General features: G+C 37.4%; 1 protein-coding gene across 1 annotated transcript; it reads left to right on the top strand.

Annotated features, from left to right (window-relative positions):
* Window positions 1-8995: 8995 nt before the first annotated feature.
* Window positions 8996-18913, top strand: TSN (translin). Its single transcript, XM_020963112.2, has 6 exons — window positions 8996-9220; window positions 10352-10445; window positions 11475-11571; window positions 12151-12266; window positions 13036-13115; window positions 14568-18913. The coding sequence occupies exons 1-6, from the start codon at window positions 9155-9157 to the stop codon at window positions 14799-14801; spliced, it is 687 nt and encodes a 228-aa protein (XP_020818771.1). The 5' UTR covers window positions 8996-9154; the 3' UTR covers window positions 14802-18913.
* Window positions 18914-23261: the final 4348 nt, after the last annotated feature.

Raw genomic sequence — 23261 nt, 5'->3', positions numbered from 1 at the left:
CTCTCTTCTCTTCTCCCTTTATGCTACTTCCCTTGGTGATCTTATCAGCTTCCATGGATTTAATTACTTTCTCTATGCTGATGATTTTTAAAAAAATTTTATTAATTTATTTTGATTTATCAACAATCACTTCCATATGCTTTTGAGTTGAAAATTTTTCTCCCTCTTCCTCCCCCCACCCTCCCCCAAACGGCACACAATTTGATATAGGCTTTACATTTACATACCCATTAAACATATTTTCACATTAGTGAAGTTGTAAGTAAAAATTAAAACCAATAGGAAGAACCATCAGAAAGATGAAGCAAAACTCAACGAAGGTAAAAATAAGTGATAGCGATTCGACTTCCATAATTCCTTTTATGGATGTGGACATATGCTGATGATTTTCAAATCTACTTTTCCTGCCCCAATCTCTCTACTGACCTCCAATCTTGCATTTCCAACTGCCTTTCAAACATCTTGAAGTCAACATGGCCAAAACAGAACTCATTAACTTTCCCAAGAACTCTCCTCCCCTCCTACCTTTTTAATCACTATAGAGGACAATACCACCCTCCTAGTTCTTCAGACTGGCAACCTAAGAGTCATCCTAGATTCCTCACTATCTGTCATCCCCCACATCCAAGCTATTAGTGCCTACCAATTTCATCTTTGCAAGATCTTTCAAATAAGCCCCCTTCTCTCCTCTGAAACTCACCACTTCAATGTTGGTCTTTGTGTGTCTGGGCTCGCCAAGGCTGGAATTCCTTCTCAGGTCTTCTGCTAAGTCTGCAGATGACCCAGCCTCATAAAAGGGGTAAAAAGGGGCTGCCCACCCGTGGGTAATGTGGTGTGGGCTATTGGCAGTAACGCTGGTCGTAGAGCCCAAAGATTTGGGTTCAAATTGAGGCTTGGCTATTGACCACCCTCCAGACCTGTGTTTCCTCAGCCTTGAAAAAGAGGGAGTTGAAGTAGCTTATTTTTGAAGTCCTCTCTGGGCCTCATTCCTGTAATGATCTAGTGGCCAGAGAAAGGACAGTTCCCCATCACACACATACACACACACACACACACACACACACACACACACACACACACACACACACCCCGCACATATACATACACATGCATACGCATATGTACACACAACACATATACATATATGCACGTGTGCATACACATACATATAGACATACAACACACATGCACGCACACACACATGACAAGTTTTGTGATGAGGAATTCCCTCATCACTTCATGCCTTGATTACTGCACTAGCCTATTGATTTAAGTGAGGGAAGGCTGTGCAAAGGCAGCAGCCTCACTCTCTCTTCTGGAGCCATCTGGGTCCAGTGGCAAGATATAGATCAGGTCAACTGGAGATGGCCCCAGATAGTGTGGAAGACCTTGGCCTTTTAAAGTTAAGATCTATCCCAGGGCTGTTAGTCTGAGGCAATGCCCATTCAGTGATTAAGGCTAGGTAAGAAATGAGACAAAGAATAGCCTGTTTTACTCAGTCAAAAAACCCAATCAATCTGGGAGGAGAAGACTCTCAGGGCTTCTGGCCAAAACAGAAACAACTGCTATTTATACTCACTGAGGAGCCATCAGGGCCCAAACAATAACTAAGTAAGGCTTGGTTTGGGCCACATTGTTGACCAATCAATGAAATCCAGAGAGATTTAGGTTTAAGGCATGGTCCTTAAAAAAGAAATCTAGCCTGTAAATTCCAAAATATCTCGAGAAGTTCCATCGATCAAAATTTATATTCCATTTGGCAGAGCATCTGCAGGTAAGAGTATATATGTGGACTGAGAGAGAAGGGAGAGAGAGAAGAAAGGAGAGAAGGGGAAGGGAGGGAGGGAAGGAAAGAAAAAAGGAAGGAAGGAAGGAAGGAAGGAGTTGCATTGTTCAACTGGAACTGGCCAGTTGGAAAATCTAGGATCAAATACATAATTCTCTGCTATTCAAAGCCCTTCATAATCTAGTCTTCTCCTAGGTTTCCAGTCTTCTTTTTTTCTCCCTATTTAATATTTTCCCCCGATTACATGTAAAAACCATTTTTAACATTCATTTTTTAAAAATTTGAGTTCCAAATTATCTTTCTCTCTCTTCCTTCCCCCCTCAGTGAGAAGGGCAAGCAATTTGATATAGGTTATTCATGTGGAGTCATGCAAAACATATTTCTGTATAAGTCATGTTGTGAAAGAACACACAAATAAAAAAAACAAGAAAAATAAGGTTAAAAAAAGTATGCTTATATTTGCATTCAGACTCTATCATTTCTTTCTCTGAAGATAGCACTTTTCATCATAACTCCTTTGGAATTGTCTTGGGTCACTGTATTGTGTGAGAATAGCTAAGCCATTTACAATTGATCATCGTACAATATTGCTGTTACTATGTACAGTGTTACCCTAGTGCTGTTCATTTCACTTTGCATCAGTTCATGTAAGTCTTTACAGGTTTTTCATCATTTCTTACAGTAATACAGTATTATATCGCAATCATACAGCACAACTTGTTCAGCCATTTCTCAATTGATGGGCACCCCCTCAATTTCCAATTCTTTGCTACCACTAAATGAGCTACTATATATATTTATGTACATGTAAGTCCTTTTCCCTTTTTTATGATCTCTTTGGGATACAGACCTAGTAGTGGTAGTGGGATACAGATCAAGTAGTGGTCATAGGGTATTCATGGGTTTTATAGCCCTTTGGGCGTAATTCTAAATTGTACTCCAGAATGGCTGAATTAGTTCACAACTCCACTGACAATGCAACAGGAATGCTTGAAAGTCCTCCATTTCATTGAATATACTCAGTTTTTCTGGGTAGGTGATTCTTGGTTGTAATACTAGCCTTTTGCCTCCTGGAATATCATATTTCAAGCCCTCCAGTCCTTTAATGTTTTCCTACTGTGGCTCTGGTCTTGGTTGGAGCAATACTGGCTGCTTGCAATATTTTTTCCTTGACCTGGGAACTCTGGAATTTGGCTACAATATTCCTGGGAGTTTTCTAGAATATCAGGGCAATTTTCCTTGATAACTTCTTGAAAGATCATGTCTAGGCTCTTTTTTTGATCATGGCTTTTGGGTAGTCCGACAATTTTTAAAAATAATACTTCATTATTTTTCCCAATTACATGTAAAAAATTTTAAAAATATTCTTTAAAAAAATTTTGAGTTCCAAATTCTCTCCTGTCTAATCATTCTTAATCAATTCTCCTCAATCTATTTCCAGGTCAATTGTTTATCCAATGGGAAGTTTCACATTTTCCTCTATTTTTTTATTCTTTTGATTTTGTTTAATTGTTTCTTGATGTCTCATGGAGTCATTAGCTTCCCTTTGCCCAATTCTAATTTTTAAGGAATTATGTTCTTCAGTAAGCTTTTGTATCTCCTTTTCCATTTGGCCATTTTTTTCCCATGATTTTCTTTTATCATTCTCATTTCTTTTCCCCAATTTTTCCTCTGTCTCTCTTATTTGGTTTTGAAAATCCTTTCAGAGCTGTTCTAGGAGTTCTTTTTTTGGGCCAGGGACTAATTCTCTCTCTTTTTTTTTTTTGGCTTTGGATATAGCAGTTTTGACTTTGTTATCCATTTCTGGGTTTATGTTTTGACCTTCCTTGTCACCACAGTAACTTTCTACGGTGAGATTCCTTCTTTGCTGTCTGCTCCTTTTCCTAGCTTGTTTCGTGACTTTTAACTCTATGTTAGAATGGGACTCTGCTCCTGGAGTGGAGGGGGCAGCACTGTCCCAAGCTTCAGGCCTTTCTTGTAGCTGTTCTCAGAGGTAGTTTTTAGAGTCTGTTAAGTTTTCAGTTCTTCCAAAGTAGTATGATTTAAGGAGAGGCGTCCCTATTGCTCTCCTGGCCTGTGCCCTGGTCTGTGAGTGAACACAAGTACTCTTTTCCACCCTAGAACTGTGACTGTTGTCATGCTTCCCTGTGGCTGAAAGCTCTGGTGTGCTAGTGCTCCTGCTTGCTCTGGGAATGCCCTCAGGACAACCCAGATGCACGTATGGGCAATGCAACAAAGAACTGCTCCCAGTGCCAGCAAAGGGACCTCTGTAATTTCCTTACCAGTTGTTTGACTTCCTTACTCTCTGTGTGCTGAGAGCTCCAGAAGCTGCCACTGCTGCTACTGCTAGCTGAGTCACCCCCAAGGCCTGCTGCTGGTTTGCTGGAGCCTGGACTATGCTGGAGCAGTCTGTGCTGGACTGTGCTTCACTCCCACACCAGTCCAACAGACCTTTCCTGCCAACCTTCTAGGTTGTCTTGGGATGGAAAATTGTTTCATCCCATCCTTTTGTGCATTCTGCCATTCCAGAATTACTTTTGAGGTGTTATTTAAAGTTTTTTTGGATTGGAATTTGGGAGAGCTCAGGTAAGTCCCTGCCTTTTCTCTTCCATCTTGGCTCTGCCTCCTCCTTCCAGTATTCTTACACCTTACTCTCCAACTTGTAATCTTCAATTCAGTGACACTGGCCCTCTGGCCGTTCCATGAATAAGACATTTCATCTCTCCACTTAGGGCATTCTCTCTGGCCATCCACTATGCCTGGAACCCTACTCTGCTGTGACTACTGACCCCCCTGGCTTCCTTTAAGTTCTAACTAAAATCCTACTTTCTATAAGAAGCCTTCCAACTCCTCTTAATTCCAAAGCCTTCCCTCTGTTAATTACTTCCTATTTATCTTATATATAGCTTGCTTTGTCTATATTTGTTTGCATGTTGTCTTGAGAGGAATGATTTATTGTACTCCTGTTTTATTCCAATCAGTATTATTCAGTTCAGTGTGATTTCATATATATAGTGATTATTAGTGTTATATTTATCTATTAATATTCATTCACTCAATCTAGTCAACTGATATTAGTATAGGAATTACATATATTAATAAATATTTTACATATATTTAGGGATAATTAAATAAGACAGATTGTTTCTTATAATAAGCCTCAAAACTCTACTCTCTGAGGTATAAGTTAGTCTGTTCACTACCCTGCTATAAAGTTCACTTGCCTAAACACAAGAATGCTAACTAGAGGACCTCCATCCTTTAGGTCTGTGGGACTGAGGCCAACATGGGTGAGAAGATGGCAGGATTATGGACTTCCACCCTCTTTTGCTTAATCACTGTGGCTAAGCTGAGTGTGTTTGGAATGTCCTAATGTGATATGGAAAGTCCCCCAACTTATTTTTGCACTTCTGGACTATCCTCTCTTGCCCAACATGAGATGACCATCTATGACCACTTAGTCAGTGGAGATGACCTTTGCCTTGACCATCCTGTGACCACCCGTGCAGATGCATCATTTCTGGCCTTCCTGGAGGGTCAAGAGCAAAGTCTATCAACCAATGAGACTCTGTATTTTACTTTGCCTCTTCTGTGTATCTGGGCATCAAGTATCATAAAAGTAAGGCTCTGGGGACAAGAGGGCATCTTAGGTCACAAGGAAGATATGAGGTCCCATTCATTAAAGTGGGCCATGACCCTTTAATAAATGATTATTACTATGAATCAGCACTCTGCCTTAGTTGTTTTTTCTTGCAGATCAGACATTTTTGGGGCACACAGTCCTTCCCTTTAGATTGCAAGCTCCTTGAGGTCAAGAAATGCCTTTTGTCTCTTTTTGTATCCCTAACACTTAGCACAGTGCCTAGTACATAGTAGGTGCTTAATAAATGTTTATAGATGGATTGATTGATTGACTCCTAGGTGTCTGTAGACCTCACTTTGAGAACTGCTGCTCTAGGGAACATAATGCTGGCTTTAGGTTCAGAAGACCTGTGTTCAAATCACTACTCTGCTGCTTAATTGAGTGATCTTGGGCAAATTATTTATTCTCTTTAGTCTTTAGTTTCCTATCAGTAAAATAAATGCATTGGGCTGAGTGACCTCTAGGGTCCCCTCTACATGATCCTATGATCTTCAACTGCAGTGGTGAAGACCTTCCAGTCTTAGTGATGTTTCTATTTATTTAATCTCTCTGTAATTATAGTGAAATTCTACCTATAATTAATAATAAAAATTATTTTGATTAAAAAAACTGATGGAGATATTCCTTATAGATGATGAGAATCTCCACATGTTCCCATTTACAGATGGTATTACATTGCATCAAGCCTCTGAATACTACAAGGCCTTAATGAAATGCATGACCACTCAAAATAGGTTGACCTAAAAAATCACATAGAAAACAACAGCAAATGGATGGAGAATGCCTATTGTCTGGATTATCAGGAGGGTTGATGGACAGCCCACTGAGTTAGTGTATTAGTACACATATCTTGGAAATACACTTTCGATGTGCAATGAGCTGACCTGGATTGAATAGAAAGAAGACAGAAGGCTGGATTGCATTTGCCAAGCACTGCATACAGCGCTTTTAACATCAAGCCATTCTTCAACTCAAAAACCCATATTTTAAAATAACAATGTTCTTTTTGTGGTGCTATATATATGGATCACAAATACCTCAATCTTTGAAGAATCAAAATTGCAAGTGACACAAGGTAATGGAAATTCAGGGATAAACTTGGTATGTTTAAATAGGCTGCAAAATATGACCAATGACAGATTACTCATAAGAAATGGTATAAAATACATTGTCCAGAAAAAATGTGGTTGGAAAAGGGGATGGGCTGCTTACATGGCAAGAGCAAGTAATCAATGCCAGATGGACAACCTGAATGGCACACTGGTAGGTGGGCAATGTTAATATTCAATTCAACAAACACTTGCCAAGCTTCTACTTTATGTAAGGTTTTGTGTTAGCTTCAAGGAAATCAAGTACAAAACCAAAACAAAACAAAAATCCTGCTCCCAAGATCTGCAGTGTAAATTTTACCAGAGGATTCAACATGCAAACTGATTAGTACATTCAAGATTTTTGAAGAGAGGGAGAGCACTAACAATGAGGGGTTCAGCAAAGGCTTTTCAATAGGAAGTGGCCCTGACCTAAACCTTAAAGATTCTCTCTTTTTCCCCCTAATATTCTTTAAAGTTAAAGAAAAGATAGATTTATAATATAAAAGTTGAACAAACTTAAAGTCATAATCTCATAACTAATGGTATACCTACTTAGACTCTGTAGGTAAACTAAGTCAGTTACAAATTAAACTACATTTAGAGGGAGTAGTTTAATTCGTAACTGACTTAGTTTACCTATAGTAGGTGTGTTAGTTATGAGATTATGACTTTAAGTTTAACTTTTATATTATAAATCTATCTTTTCTTTAACTTTTCTTTAACTTTCATGGCTTAAGAGAAATGTATTAGATTATAAAATGCACAAGAATCATTTGTGTCACTGACATAATTTTGCTATGAGACCTTCTTTGAATCCTAATGGTTGATGAGATTTTTTTTGCCTGAGATATGAATTTGCTTAAGCATAATAATGAAACTTAAGTTTTTCTCACCTCTATAATTTCTCCATTGAGGTAGTTAAATTTTGGCAGCCATTATGTACCACCATCTATTCAGGAAGGAGAGAGATATTTATACCATAACAGTTTAGAGCTGGAAGACACCTGAGGTCAACAATAAACCCTTCACTTTACAGTTGTGGAAACTCAGGCCCAGAGAAGTTAAATGACTTGCCCAGCATTACCTAAAATAGGACTCATTGTAATGCATTTTTTTTTCTTTTGAGGGCATTAATGAATTCTTCAATCTGGGCGCATAAAATTTGTCTATTACCAGCCTTTCATCTTTCCCCAATCATTTAAAAGACATGTAATAAAACCTCCAAATGCTCAAATACAAGAAAACATCACTAATTAGGTTCCTCTTAATTCAGAGTTTGTGATAATTCTGACAGCTCAGTATTCATGATTCTTATTGCCTAGCAACTTTGCCAGAAGCTTAACCTAGAAATTTTACTGTGGGTATAGAAGACTTTTGGTGATTTTAAAATTTAATTTATTTTTACCCAATATTCCCGCTTATACTTTGGTTTAGAATATGCACTGGACATAATGTTACATCCATTCCCTTAACACTTTCTGGCCTTTTCATGAATGTGCTTTACGATGCCTCAGAAGTTTCCTCACCCCTGGCCTTCTCACACTGGAAGTGCACTCCATCCCAGCCAACCTCTTCTTCTGACTGGTTGGTTCCTCCCAGAATTCTCATTTTAAGGAAATCTCCCAGGTCAGCCATGTCTTCCTTCCTCTCCAAAATGAACTCTTCTTTCCAGACTTTGCCACCGTTTTCCCCTCACCCCAACCTGCTCCTTTTTATGTGTTTACCCCATTATACTGTAAGCTCTTAGGGCAGGTACTGTCTTTCTTCCTGCTTTTATTTCAAGTACTTAGTACAGTGCCTGGCACATCACAGAAGCTTAACATATACACTTGTCAATTTGGATGCTGTTCTTGCCTTTAATCCTCCTCTGAGTGTTTTCATTACTGTATTATTAAAATGACAAATTAGAACTATAAAAATAAACTACGAAATCAGAGAATTCCATTTAAAAACAATACTTTGAATTCAGATTGAAGTTTCCCACTCATAATATTCACTACCAGGAGAAACGCTCACTCTGACTCCTGCCTAAAATAAGAGCTAGTACTGCGTGTTTTTTTTTTTCCAGGGTCACACTGCTAGATGCGTGTTATCTTTTGAACCTGCCGGAACAATTTCTAATTTGCTACGCGTTCCCCACTTTTCAACGCCTTTAAATCCACTGGTTCCTCCTCCTCCTCTCCCCCCCCCCCCCGCTCCCCTAACAGAGGACCATGTGCTTGGGGGTGCGTGTGTGTCCACACTCCGGGATGTCCTACGTCGTGCCTGTTAAAAATTCTTGGACAACAACTCCCATCTGTGTTGTATATTAGCGCACCCCCCCCCCAGCTCATTCAAGAAGAGGTCAAGGAGGTGGCTAGACCCCTACCGGCCGTCAAGGATCGCTTTCAGAGTCCGGGGAAATGAGCGGAGAATCAACCATTAATATCAGGCAGTTCGAAGGGCAGCCCCTAGCCGCCCCTGGCGCGCCGAGGGGTCAGCGAGGACCCCTGCGACGGCAGCGAAGACGGACTCGTGGGTGTGAAAAGCGGCAGTCGGGGCGGCAGGTTTTTCATAGTTGCCTTAGAAACGGGACTTCTTTTTTTCTGTCCTTCTGCCCTCCCGGAATCAGTGTCACCCTGTGCCTGCAACACCATGTCTGTGAGCGAGATCTTCATCGAACTGCAGGGATTCCTGGCTGCTGAGCAGGACATCCGAGAGGCGAGGTTTTGCCCGGCTCCAACAGCCGGCCTCCCCGCCCCCCTCCTTCCCCGGCCCGCCCCCCCTCTGGTTAGGCCCTGGTCCCCAGGCCTCCCCTCCCCCCAGCTTCCCTACGCACTCGGGCCCCAGGCTCCTCGCCGGCCTGGGCTTGTTCCCTGTCTCCTCCGGCGCTTGTCTTTCCTATCTGCCTGAGAAAATTTCCGGCTAGCTTTGCACCTCCTCCGGGAAGTATTGATGGATTTAGTTACTCCAACTTCTTTACCCAGAACATCCAGTTGTTCACAGAACCTTACACTTGCTCCTGCAGCATCATGGCTGTGATCATAGGCTTAGAGACGGAAGAGTTTATATTTCGCTTAGTCCAGTCTAACAATTTTACAGACGGGTAAATTGAGGCCCAGAAAGGTGATGTGACTTGCCCAGGGTTACACTAGTAGTAAATACAGCCAGCGTTCAAACCTACAGCCTTTGACTCCAAATCCGTTGCTCTTTGTTCTCCTTGGGTGTAAAACTCTGGAAGCTGAAAAGGATGTTGTACAGGACATTGGGGTTTGGTGGGGGAGGGGGCAGGTCCAGTTTGATTCCCAGTCATTGAAATAGTCTGAGTCCCTGGAGGTTTACATCTTTGTAGTCAGTGCCCCTGGAATTAGTTACAGTGACACAAGTATCAACGTCAAGGATTTACAAAATAAAGAAAGGATGTGGACCCTGCCTCTGATTTGAGTCAAATCAGTAGAACCATGTTTTCCTTCTCTAATGCTCCTTCCCTCCCAACCCGATTTAATTTTATTTTCTAAATTTTTTGCTTGTTGATAGTAGTGGGGTTATTAAAGTTTTGAGTATTTTTTGTGGTTTTGGTGGTGTTATGAATAAAAAATGCAGAAAAATGGACTTTTTAAATTTGTGAGATATAGAGCTTTGAGTGTGCATTTTATTTGGTTTGTGGGAATAAATGATAATGACTTTAACTGTGCATTTTTTTTCAGTGGAATGTTAATTAGGTGGGTGGTATTTTTAGTGTAATTCTGAGTAGGAAGTGTGAAAAGCTGAAGCTTTACAAGTTTAAGGTTATGGTGTTAGAGAGTATATTGAATTTATTTCTTAATTTAATCTTTCATTCTCCTTCCCTAGGAAATCCGGAAAGTTGTGCAGAGTTTAGAGCAGACAGCCCGAGAAATTTTAACTCTGCTTCAAGGAGTTCATCAAGGTTCTGGATTTCAGGACAGTGAGTTCATATTTGTTTTGATATTGATATTAGAGAGGTCTTCACTTCTACAGTATATGCATCTCTAGCCAATGGTTGAAGTTCACACATTGTATACATATATGGCCTTATATTTTCCATTTAAAATGTTTATTTTGTTTTTAATGGTATTGTTTATGAGCTGTAGAAGTGAGTTGCTATTTATTTTTTAGGTTCACTGAATCCTAAGATTGGTTTGTATCCTTAAATTACTTCCAATATCTGTATTATATAATTTGTTATTTAAAGTACTGTGATGAAATTCCACTACATGTATGGCTGTGGCATTTGAGGGTTGTAATTTGGTTATTTTGTTTTATGGTGTTTCTAGTTGAATATGTTGTGGTTTGCATTTATAAACTAGAAGTAGTAAGTAAGTAATTCAAGGTTTTCAGTCAGCTCCACAAATGAGAAGCAGATTTGTGTCAAAGTCAAACTGAGGATACTGATGCATACATAGCATGGGCTTACATGGTTGAAGTATAGTTTCATTAGATGCTACTATAATGGTTTTTATTGCATTTATCAATGCCATTGGTAACCACTGGTACATTAAAGGAAGGGGGTTGGCTAACCAGACCCAGTATAATGTGAAAAAAAGATGTCAGTAATCATGTGGGAACCAAAGGCAGTCTTGGTTACTAAGAGCTCACTAAAATTATGAAAAATAATATCGAAAGGCAATTTGCATCCTTCTGAGGAAAACTCTTGTCTCTTCATCAAATCTTTTTCTTAAGCTTCATCTCCCATCTTTTTTTTTTAATTAGGACTTTCATTAGTGTTTTCTGTGTCTGTTTCTAAATTGGTTAGACACTGTCACTTTGAAAGTCAAGGTTATCATTTGCAGACTCAGTTGAGGAAGCAGAAATATATGTTACGTTGGTTCTGAAGCAAAAAATATGTTGCTTTGTTTCCAGGTACTTTACATATGGAGACAATATTAGGCTAGAACCTTATGTGATATTCAGTCTTGCCTTCATTTCTTAATTTTGATCATCTTTTTATGATCAGTTCCAAAGAAATGTCTGAAAGCTCGAGAACATTTTGACACAGTAAAAACACAGCTAACATCTCTGAAGACCAAGTTCCCTGCTGAACAGTACTACAGGTTTGTGAGAAAATTAATGTTTTGTAGAAAGCCAAAGTAGAAGAGAATGTCTCATTGACATTGTTAGCAAGCTGCACCCGAAACTCTGCACACACTGTGCTGAGGAGTCAGGTGAGAGTTAAATGGGACCATGGGACTTACTATATTTGAAGCTGAAAGTTTTTAAGAAATGAAATATTAAAGTCCTTAACTTAAAAGACTGTTATTTTGTGCCAGAGCCTGGTGACGTTTAGCCAGAATTTTAGAATTAAGCTGTTTCAGTTCCCATTAACCTCTAAGACAGACAAATCACAGAATTTTAGAACAGTGAGGGACCTTTGGATAATCTAGTTGAGACTCATTTTTCAGGTTAGGAAAGTTGAGAACCAGAAAAATTAGTTTACTTGTCTGAATTTGCAAGGCAGAGCTATGATAGCTGGGACTAGAGCCCAGTTCCCTAAACTTCCAGGCATATATTAATTTAGCAAGCATTTCTAATTTGAGTACAGTACTGTTGAGAAAGAAGATACTTTTAGGTGGGAACTGAATTTTTCTAATTACCCAATTTAAGTTTTAACTTACATGCTTATTTTGTTGCAGATTTCATGAGCATTGGCGGTTTGTATTGCAACGCTTGGTCTTCCTGGCAGCATTTGTTGTGTATTTGGAAACAGAAACACTTGTGACCCGAGAAGCAGTTACAGAAATACTTGGCAGTAAGTTTGTTCTTAAGTTAATAATGATCTATGTAATTTGGGATGACGGTATCCTTTTTTTTTTTAATGTATTCAAGGAAGGACATGTTAGTAGTATTTATTTTTGAGGAAGAAAAAAAAAGTTGGACATGACCTAACAGCTTGAGAAAAACTAGTAGTAAATAAGGTTGTGAAAAGTTTTGGGGAAACTAAAATAATTTGTCATGTCCATAGCTGACTTGAGATGCATTAAAAAAATTTAATTTTTTTCAGTTAACAAAAATCTATTATGTCTCCCCCCCTTCTTCTATTGGGGAAAAAAAAGAAAAAAACTCTTGTAATAAATATGCATAGTCCAGTAAAACAAATTCCCTTATTGGTCATATCCCAAGAAGTTATGTCTCATTCTGGACCTGAGTCTGTCATATCTTAGTCCATCACATGTTTCATCATGAGTTTTCTGAAATTGTGGTAGATAATTGTGTCGATCAGTGTTCTTAGGTCTTTTGAAGTTGTTTATCTTTACAATATTGTTATTGTTTAAAGTATTCTTTTGGTTCTGTTCACTTCACTCTGCATCAGTTCATACAAGTCTTCCCAGGTTTCTTTTAAACTATCCCTTTCATAATTTCTTATGCCAAAATAATACTCCATTACAATCATGTATCATAATTTGTTCATCTGTTCTCCAGTTAATGAGTACCCTCTGAGAGGGACAATCTGAATCTGTTTTTATATTGGAACCAAATTATGTTCAGAGCATAACCTTACTTTACTGTGACATTTTTAGTTGAACCAGATCGAGAAAGAGGATTTCATTTGGACATTGAAGACTATCTCTCTGGAGTGCTAATACTTGCTAGTGAACTGGTAAGAGACCACTAATTTGTCTTTTTAAAAAAAAATCTGCTTGTTTAACTATCAAAGGATAGAGTCAATGAATAGTTAATGATATTAGCATATTTGTTAAGCCTCCTATCATCCAACAAATGTTTACGGAACATGTACATTTCCACGGCCATCAGCGAATAATTATTGAGTGCTGATCATGTGCCAAGCGGTATGCCAGTTATTTTCAGAGATACATGCAGTATATTTGTGCCCTCAAGTCATGTATAATCTATTGGATGAACATGAAAAGTTAACTAACCACAAGGTAGTATATAAATGCCAAATGAGTATATAGTGTATAAAATATTCTAAGACATGGTTTCCTTTCTTAAGATGGAATCTGATTATGGGGAAAAGAATAAATGCATGAAATATTGTTGCAAGATAGGATATTATCAAATGTACCTTATATGGTAAAGACTATAAATGTGGTAAGAGTTCAAAAAAGAGAATGGAGTTAAAACTGGAGTCGTTGGGAAGATTTCTTGTAGAAGGAGAATCTTTAGCAAGACATAGTAATATGGGTTTGAAGAGGATTTGTTTTGATACAATATTACATTTTTAATGTTGAGTTCCTAAAATCATCTTTCTGTTGCTTTTGTATGACTGGCATAGTGTTAATAACAACTCCTATTTATATAGTGTTTCAATGTTTATAACATTTCTTTTTGTTAGGTAGTGAAATTATATTTATTCCCATCATGCTGGTGGGGAAACTGGAGCTTAGAGAAGTTATGACTAGCTCAGGGTCACATAGCTGGTAAATATTAAAGGTCAGACTTGTTAGTTTTCTGACTATCATTTTGCCATAGCAATATGTATTTCATTATGAACTACTTAGAAGACTTCATTAATGCTATGCATCTCTAACTAGATTTGTGAAAACAGCTGAACCTCTGAGGTCTTTATTAATTTTCATTTGTCTTGTACAGTAGTGTAGATGAGTTTTAATCAGTAATCCTGGTACACACATAATTCCGCATACTTTATTGCAAGAGAGTTTAGGTCTAATTGGAGAAATCTTAGAAGGTGTTTAATTATAATAAACTTTAGCAAGTCTTAAGTAGGCTGAAATGATTTTATTTTCAAATGGTTTGCTTCATTTGAGAATCTGTACTAACTACATTAACAGTATATAGAGGGAGGTGGAATTTGATTAGAAATACTTAGGGCCCCCCTCTCCTCCCCCTTTTTTGGTAGTTTTTTTTTTCAGGTCTAGGCAGTGGAGTTAAGTGACTTGCCCAGGGTCACACAGCTAGTAAGTGTTATATATGTCTGAGACTGGATTTGAACTCAAGTCCTTCTGAATCTAGGGCCAGTACTCTACCCATTGCACCACTTAGCTGCCCCTGTAGTTGTCTTTCAAATCAAGTAGTGCTAAAAGTTGGCTTTTTAATAATGTATTGCATTTTTTTCCCCTTCTGCATATAGTCTCGTCTGTCAGTTAACAGTGTCACTGCTGGGGACTATGCCCGTCCTCTTCATATCTCTACTTTCATCAATGAGCTAGATTCTGGCTTCCGACTTCTCAACTTAAAAAATGATTCACTGAGAAAACGCTATGATGGCCTGAAGTATGATGTGAAAAAAGTAGAAGAAGTGGTCTACGACTTGTCAATCCGAGGTTTCAATAAGGAAGCAGCAGCTGCTTGTACAGAGAAATAGATTTCCTTGTTGTTGGCCTTGTTTACCTCCAGTGGTTGCCAGTGAGGGGTGGGAGCTTTAATATCCCTCTCCTGTGGTAGTTTAGAGGATGCAAATGCTAAAAACTTCTCTTTATTTTCTTACCAGTTGCATGGTGCAGGTATAAGAAATGAGACACTTTTTTTTTTTTACAGAAAAAAAGCCTTCAGAAGGACAGAATTCCTTTTGTTGTTTGCGGTGAACTTATTCTATAATTCAGTATATTTCAGTTCTGCCAACAGCAGTAACTACTAACTTCTTAGTAAAAATAGTTCTCATGTTAATCCTGACTTCCTTGACATAATGTGTTGAGTGTTTGGTGTCTTGCTTGTATATTTTTCCGTCTGATAATTCCTACTCTTTACATATCCGAAAAGGTAGATCAATCATGCCTGGATCTGGTATGAACTTATATAAATAGGCAATTAAAAAAATTTTTGTAAAATTGAAAAAATATATAAAACATGCTTTCCAGTTAAATAATGCTTTTGTTAATTCAAGTCCTGTGAATGAATTGAGTGTCAAAAGTTTTATATGGGAGGCATTTCTTAAGTATTCTTAATAATATTTGTAAAAATAAGAAGATTTGATTTGATAATCAAGCTAAAAATAATTTTGGGAGGTGGAATGTCTATTTGGACTTAAGTTTTTGGTGATTTTTTTTTACTCTCTTTACAGGATGATATTATCAGGCTCAGACAAAAGTTTAATGTTTAAAAACCTTTGCTTTTTGATGTTGCCAGAATGATTCACTTCCATAATTATTACCATAAAAACTTTCTGCACTTAGGTTATGGTCACATGCTTCATGTGTTGTATGCCTAGATCACAAACTGCATTTCTAGAAGCCAGCTAAATAGTTTGGACTGGTAGGATGCAACCATCAGTATGAGTTATTTTTGCAGAAATTTCCTGCATACTACTTATTTATACTACATAAATGAGAATTTAGCAGTTTGTATCTTATGTGAAAGAAAGGTATTACCCTTAATAATTGTACTTGAGGGGTATGACAGATCTCAAATTGAATGTCAGTGGTTTCCTAAGTACCAGTATCAGCCTTTAGATTTATTAATTTTAGTATATTATTTAATTTCAGCTTTTTTTTCATCTGCCAAGCAGAATTAAGAATATTCTCCATCTGTTATTCGTAGATGTAATGAATGTTATTAAGACTGTAGCTATACTGCTTAGAGCTAATTGAAGGAAAGTTGCCACTCTGTACACTTGTAATACAAAGTAGTTACTAGCCTTGAGGCTGAATACTAGTCATTCTGTTTGTGACATAGAATATACATGATCATAATTTAAGGATTTTGGCCTTTATGTTAAGAAAAATAGAAACAGTGACAGAAGTTATTACAGAGATTGATTTATAAACTGTTAACAGCACATGTAAATTAATTTACAGATTATTGACAGCTGTGAATTTTAAGAGGTAATCAATGAGAAACATTTTTTGAGAACTCTTTTAAAGAGTAGATTGTGGAAAGGTCTCTTAAGCATTTAAAAATATTGTCACCATTTGATCTGAAAAGAAAAGGCTTTCCACAGATGATCTAAAGAAGATAGGGATTTGACATCAAGTATTTTTTTTTTCTTTTTAAGTGTTGATTCTGCTTGAAAATGTCAAAAATTCTGTGGGAAAGGCATGGGTTATGATTCCAAGTGGAAGAATATATTCAAATGGGAGGAGAGGGATGGGTTGATTCTGAATGTGTTTTGTTTATTTGTTTTAGCTGTATTATTGCTGTCATCTAAGAAATAAAATTTGTTTTTGTTATTTGTAGTGGTAATCAGTAATATGATATGAGACCACCTTGTATAGATAGAAACTTGCTTTCTGTATATTAGGGCTATAGAATGATAAGGTTTGAATGTGTACACATTAAATATGTTATGAAAGATACAGCACTGGTCATAACATTCTCAAAGGGTCTTTAATGTAAAGGACAAATGATTCCTTTGCATTATACTTTGACCCAGGAATCAAAACTTCCATTATGAGATGAAGAGAAACTACAGTTATGATTTTAACATGACAAAGGTCGGGTCAGCCGTTTAGAATTCAAGACAGTGGGGTGGGAAGAGGAGAGAGGAATTGCAGCTTGTCAGATTTTGAAGGGACCAAAAGTCCATTTTATTGTCTTGGTGTTAAAAAAAAAATGAGGGCAGGGGATGAAAGGACCATTTTTTGTTTTAGAATGAGCAGCTTCTGTATATACTTCAGCTTCCATGGAAATGTAGTAAATGGTAGAGTGAATACACTTTAGGCATAGGCCTGCCAGAAACAATTTTTCTGAATTTGTCATTCTAATGAAAGCATTGTTATGCTTGAAAAGATGTCTAAACTGGCCAACATCCCCTCATGTCCTTGGATGTGCCTCTAATACAAGATGTTTTGATGTAGCATTTGTAAGAATATTGAACAAGGAAACTTTCACAATATGATTACACAGTTTATGGTTAGCATTCTATTTTATCTAATAGACCCTTAATAGTCACTTAATCTTTCAGAAATGCTCAGGGAGTCATTCTCAAAACCACCCAATCCATGTTGGACCACTACTATCAAAGCTTCTCCAACCTAATCACAGGTGTGACCTGAAGTAACCAAAAGATAGCCTCTTATAACTCTTTCAGGAAATGGGAAAGTGGGGTACTGTCTTCAGGTGGGTCATTTTGAATCCCTTAAGGGGATGGGAAAGGCAACCAACATGAAGTATTTCTCATCCAAGTCTAGTTACTGGTTACAATCTATTTTCCAGAGCTTTGACTTTTTACATACTTTTCTAAAGGAAAGAGGTTTGACCAGAGGTCTGTAATCTTATTTTTAAAAATATTTTGGAAACTATTTAAATATAATTAGTTTCTTTTGTAATCTTATGTATTTTATTTTATGCATTTAAAAGTATTCCAAAAACAGTGTCTGTAGGCTTCACCAGACTGCCAGAGGGGTCAATGACACAAAAAGACGTGCTCTAGGTCTAAGAGAAAGGGAGGGGGAGAGGAGAATTTAGAAGAGGACGTTTCCTGAGAATTGATTACATGCTGATAAAAGTTTTTTTCCTTCAGGTAAGTCTGGAAAATATCTTAAACTATAAAATTATTTATTTCTTAATATTTTCTGTTGAACTGAAAAGAGTGTTTAATAGAACCTGGAAAAACCAAGGCTACCTTATTCCTCCCTCAATGGAATATTACTAAAAGACCTATTCCAGTTCACAGCCTTAATTTCTATTTCTTTTCTGGACACTGAGGGTGGAATGGAAGAAACGGATAAAAGAAATCTCAAAGAATCTGCAGGGCCTAGAGAATCCACAGGACTTGAAGACTGGATGTAAGATGATTAAGAGGAGTCCAAGGTGACTGGTGTGGGAATTACGAGAGTGGTACTGTTATCAGCATGGGGAAGGCAGGAAGATGTTCTAGTTTTGGTGGTGTGAGCAGTGATTTTGATTAGGGACATCTTTGGTTTGGGAGTGTTCAATAGGAAATAAAGGATTGGAGTTTATGAAACAAGTTAAAGATGAGGAGTAAAGTGAAAAGATAAAAGTATTACCTCTAATTTCTACTATACAGATTTCTATTCTAAAATGTTACTGATTTCATACTGTATTGTTTTTTTTTTATAATTGAGTCTGCATCAGCCTAAATCCACCTTTCTATGGCCTTGAGTGGAGCTCAGGAATTTAACTTTTCCTTTGAGTTAGCTTAAAGTTAGTTAAAAAGAAAAGTTGTTGTCTCTCATACCAGTACCCTCTGGGATACTTTCTGGATATCTGTTTGTTAAGCCCAAAAGATATGTTATCTGTCCCTGCTTGTCATTGTGTAGTTAAGGGAATTTTAAAAAATATATATTTTTTTAAAATTTTTTTTTCAATTACATGTAAAGATAATTTTAAACATCCATTTTCACAAAATTTTGAGTTCTAAATTTTTCTCTCCTCTCTTCCTAAAATGCTAAGCAATTTGATATAGATTATATGTGTGTAATCATGTAAATCATATTTCCACATTAGTCATGTGAAAGAAGGAACAGACCAAAAGGAAAAAAAAACCATGAAAAAAATAAAGTGAAAATCTGCGTTCAATCAGCGTTCAGACTACAGTTCTTTCTTTGGATGTGGGTAACATTTTCTATCATGAGTCCTTTGTAAGTGTCTTAGATCATTGATTATAGATCCTGAGAAGGTTGTCACACAGTGTTGCTGTTACTGTGTACAATGTTCTAGTTCCACTCATTTCACTCTACTTAAGTCTGTCCAGGTTTTTCTGAAATGTGCCTGCTCATCATTGCTTATAACACAGTATTCATATTGCACAAAATTCATATGCCACGTTTTGTTCAACTATTCTCCAATTGATGGGCATCCCTTCAATTTCCAATATTTTGCCAACACAAAAAGAACTGCTATAAATATTTTTGTCCATGTAGGTCCTTTCCCATTTTTTATGATCTCTTTGGGATGTAGAACTAGTAGTGGGATTGTTGTCGCAAAGGATATACACATTTTGCTTGCCCTTTGGGTATAGTTCCAAATTGCTCTCCCTAATGGTTGGGTCAGTTCGCAACTCACCAATAGTACATTAGTGTCCCAATTTTCCCACACGGAGTTTTTATCTCTTTCAAGGGGACAGCAAGTCTGATAGTTGTGACCCACTAGCAAAGACTATAACATACAGATGGGCCCCATCAATCACTCAAGGATTCCTTAATAACAGAGAGGGGTGCTTACTAGCCCCATGTAGGTGCTAACCTGCTTTTCTTGATGAAGCCAATTATGTTTTCTTCACTTGCCCAACTCTGTTCTTTGTTCTTTATGTGAAAGCTAGTTAATCCCTACTTTGTGGTCTTTGGTTATTGAGAGAGGCCATAGGCTCAATTTATAGGTTATTGCTAGCCTAACTAATAAAATGATTGGACCATTGTTTCTTAGTTTACCTTAATTTTCAAACATAACAAAAGATAGATTATTATCTTCATGGAGGTAATAATTAAAGCCTTGACGGTGGATATGTTAACTAAAGGAGAAAAAAGAAGTTTAAGACAATACTTGGGAGTCTGTTGAGGTAAAGATGGTTGTAACATAAGAGGACAAAACTGGGGAGGAAGATTTAGAGTTAGATATTCTTTCAGAAGACCAATTCTAGCTATAATTGTAGCTGGTACTAATGAGAGTATATATAGGGGTGTTTGTTGCTGACGTATGATAGCATTACCTAGTGTGATAGGAATTAGCTCTCAAAATAGATCCTTACTGAGAGTTTTCTAGTTTTTGAGATATTCATTATTTTGTTCTCAGGGAAAAAATGGGCCTATGAAAATGCTTAGGAAGTAACACCTAGTTATCTTTTTCATATCAGTTCTTTGTGATAATTCATCTGGTGACAGTTCATATTAATGTTCACCAGCCATCTGCTCTGGCTGGTATTCTGTATTCATGGATTTCAATTGCGTTTCACAAATTGAATGCTGGCTTCACTTTCTGGACAGACCAGCTGGCTATGACAAGAAGTCCAGGTTAGGAGACATAAGAAATGTTCCCTTCTCACTGCCATGTCACCATTGCATTTAGCCTGTGCTCAGCTTGACAACTGTGATGAAGGCAGAAGAGCACTTTTTCAAAGTTGGAAACTGCTCAGAAGCAGGGCTGACGTTCTGGCTTTCAGGAGTTCTGTGTATCTACTTAAATAGTTCTAGGTAAACTTCTGGCTGTGGATCCTCATCCCATGTTAGGATAAAATGTGTGATTTACAATTTACTTTAAAAGAACTCATGGTGAATATTTTGAATATTTCATTAGTGACTTTGTAGTCATTCAATAAGCATTAAGAGCTTACTAGAACAGGCAAAGCCCTCAGTGAGATTACATTCTTGTACATATATGGTGTAAATGGAAGGTGATTTCAGAGAGAGGACATTGTTGTGGGGGGAGATAGGAGGAAACTAGGAAAGCCTTCTGGAAGATGGTGGGACTCAAGCTAAGTCTTCAGGGAAGTTAGGAGTTAGAGATGAGGGAGAGTGTTTCAGATATTGGGGAGGGTGGCGGGATGTGGATCAGAATAGGACTGGTTTGCGTAGCTTAGTCCTCTTTACAGTAAGATTTGTGAAAGCCCTTTGGTTTTTTTTTAATTTCGATTTTAATTTTGATTTTAATTTTTTATTTTTTCCATATGCTTTTGAGTTGAAAATTTTTCTCCCTTTTCCTCCCCCCCACCCTCCCCAAGATGGCACACAATCTGATATAGGCTTTACATTTATATACCCATTAAACATGTTTTCACATCAGTGAAATTGTAAGCACAAATTAAAACCAATAGGAGGAACCATCACAAAGATGAAACAAAACTCAACAGAAGGTAAAAATAAGTGATAGCGATTCGACTTCCATAGTTCTTTCTTTGGATGTGGACAGCATTTTCCATCCCAAGGCCTCTGGGGATGTCTTAGATCCTCGTAATGTTGAGAAGGGTTCAGTTTAACAATCTTAGTCATTGCATAACATGGCTGTTATTGTGTACAAAGTTCTCTTGTATCTGCTTACTTCACTCAGCATCAGACCATATAAGTCTTTCCAGGTATTTCTGAAGTCAGCCTGTTCATCATTTCTTGTAGCATAATAGTATTCCATGAAATTTATATACCACAACTTGCTCAGCCATTCCCCAATTGATGGGCATCCTCTCAACTTCCAATTCTTTGCCACCACAAAAAGAGTTGCTATGAATATTTTTGTACATGTGGGTCCTTTTCCCATTTGTTTGATCTCTTTGGGATCTAGCCCTAGAAGTGCTATTGCTGGATCAAAGGGTATGCACATTTTTGCAGCCCTTTGGGCATAGTTCCAAATTGTTCTCCAAAATGGTTGGATCATTTCACAACTCCACCAACAATGTATTAGCGTTCCAATTTTCCCACATCCTCTCCAACATTTATCATTTCCCTGTTTTGTCATGTTGGCCAATCTGATAGGTGTGATGTGGTACCTCAGAGTTGTCTTGATTTGCATTTCTCTAATCAATAATGATTTAGAGCATTTTTTCATATGACTATAGATGGCTTTAATTTCGTCATCTGAGAACTGTCTGTTCATGTCCTTTGACCATTTATCAATTGGGGAATGGCTTGTGTTCTTATACGTTTGTCTTAATTCTCTATATATTTTAGAAATGAGGCCTTTGTCAGAGAGACTGGTTATAAAAATTCTTTCCCAATTTTCTACCTTCCTTCTAATCTTAGTTGCATTGGCTTTGTTTGTGCAAAAACTTTTCAATTTAATGTAATCAAAATCATCCATTTTGATTTTCATAATGTTCTCTATCTCCTGTTTGGTCATGAATTCTGTTCTCCATAGATCTGATAGGTAAACTATTCCTTGTTTTCCCAGTTTACTTATGGTATCAGCCTTTATATCTAAGTCCTGAACCCATTTTGACTTTATTTTGGTATATGGTGTGAGATTTGGGTCTATGCCTAGTGTCTGCCATACTCTTTTCCAGTTTTCCCAGCAGTTTTTTTTTTTCAAAGAGTGGGTTCTTATCCCAGAAGCTGGGGTCTTTGGGTTTATCAAATAATAGATTACTATAGTCATTGACTACTGTGTCTTGCATATTTAACCTATTCCACTGATCCACCTCCCTATTTCTTAGCCAGTACCAAGCAGTTTTTTTTAATTTTTTTTTTTTTTTGCTTTTAGGCAGTTGGGGTTAAGTGACTTGCCCAGAGTCACACAGCTAGTAAGTGTTAAGTGTTTGGTCTGAGGCCCGATTTGAACTCAGGTCCTCCTGACTTCAGGGCCTGTTCTCTATCCACTGTGCCGCCTAGCTTCCCCAGTACCAAGCAGTTTTGATGATTGCTGCTTTATAGTACAATTTAAGATCTGGAATTGCTAGGCCACCTTCCCCTGCATTTCTTTTCATTAGTTCCTTTGACATTCTGGACCTTTTGTTTTTCCAAATGAATCTTGTTATTATTTTTTCTAACTCTATAAAATAATTTTTGGTAGTTTGATTGGTATGGCACTGAATAAGTAAATTAGCTTAGGTAGGATTGTCATTTTTATTATATTAGCTTGGCCTACCCTTGAGCAACTGATGTTTTTCCAATTATTTAGATCTGATTTTATTTGTGTGAAAAGTGTTTTGTAATTGTGTTCATAGAGTTCCTGGGTTTGTTTCGGGAGGTAGACTCCTAAATATTTTATAATGTCTACAGTAAGTTTAAATGGGATTTCTCTTTCTATCTCTTGCTGTTGGGCTTTGTTGGTAATATATAGAAATGCTGATGATTTATGTGGGTTTATTTTATAGCCTGCAACTTTGCTAAAGTTGTTTATTATTTCAAGTAGTTTTTTACTTGATTCTCTAGGATTCTCTAAGTATATCATCATGTCATCTGCAAAGAGTGATAGCTTTGTTTCTTCTTTGCCTATTCTAATG

Source organism: Phascolarctos cinereus, unplaced genomic scaffold (assembly GCF_003287225.1).
Source record: "Phascolarctos cinereus isolate Bilbo 61053 unplaced genomic scaffold, phaCin_HiC Scaffold_726;HRSCAF=1367, whole genome shotgun sequence".
Lineage (NCBI taxonomy): Eukaryota > Metazoa > Chordata > Mammalia > Diprotodontia > Phascolarctidae > Phascolarctos > Phascolarctos cinereus.
Note: the sequence above shows the minus strand (reverse complement) of the source record. Positions and strands in the feature narration are given on the sequence as shown.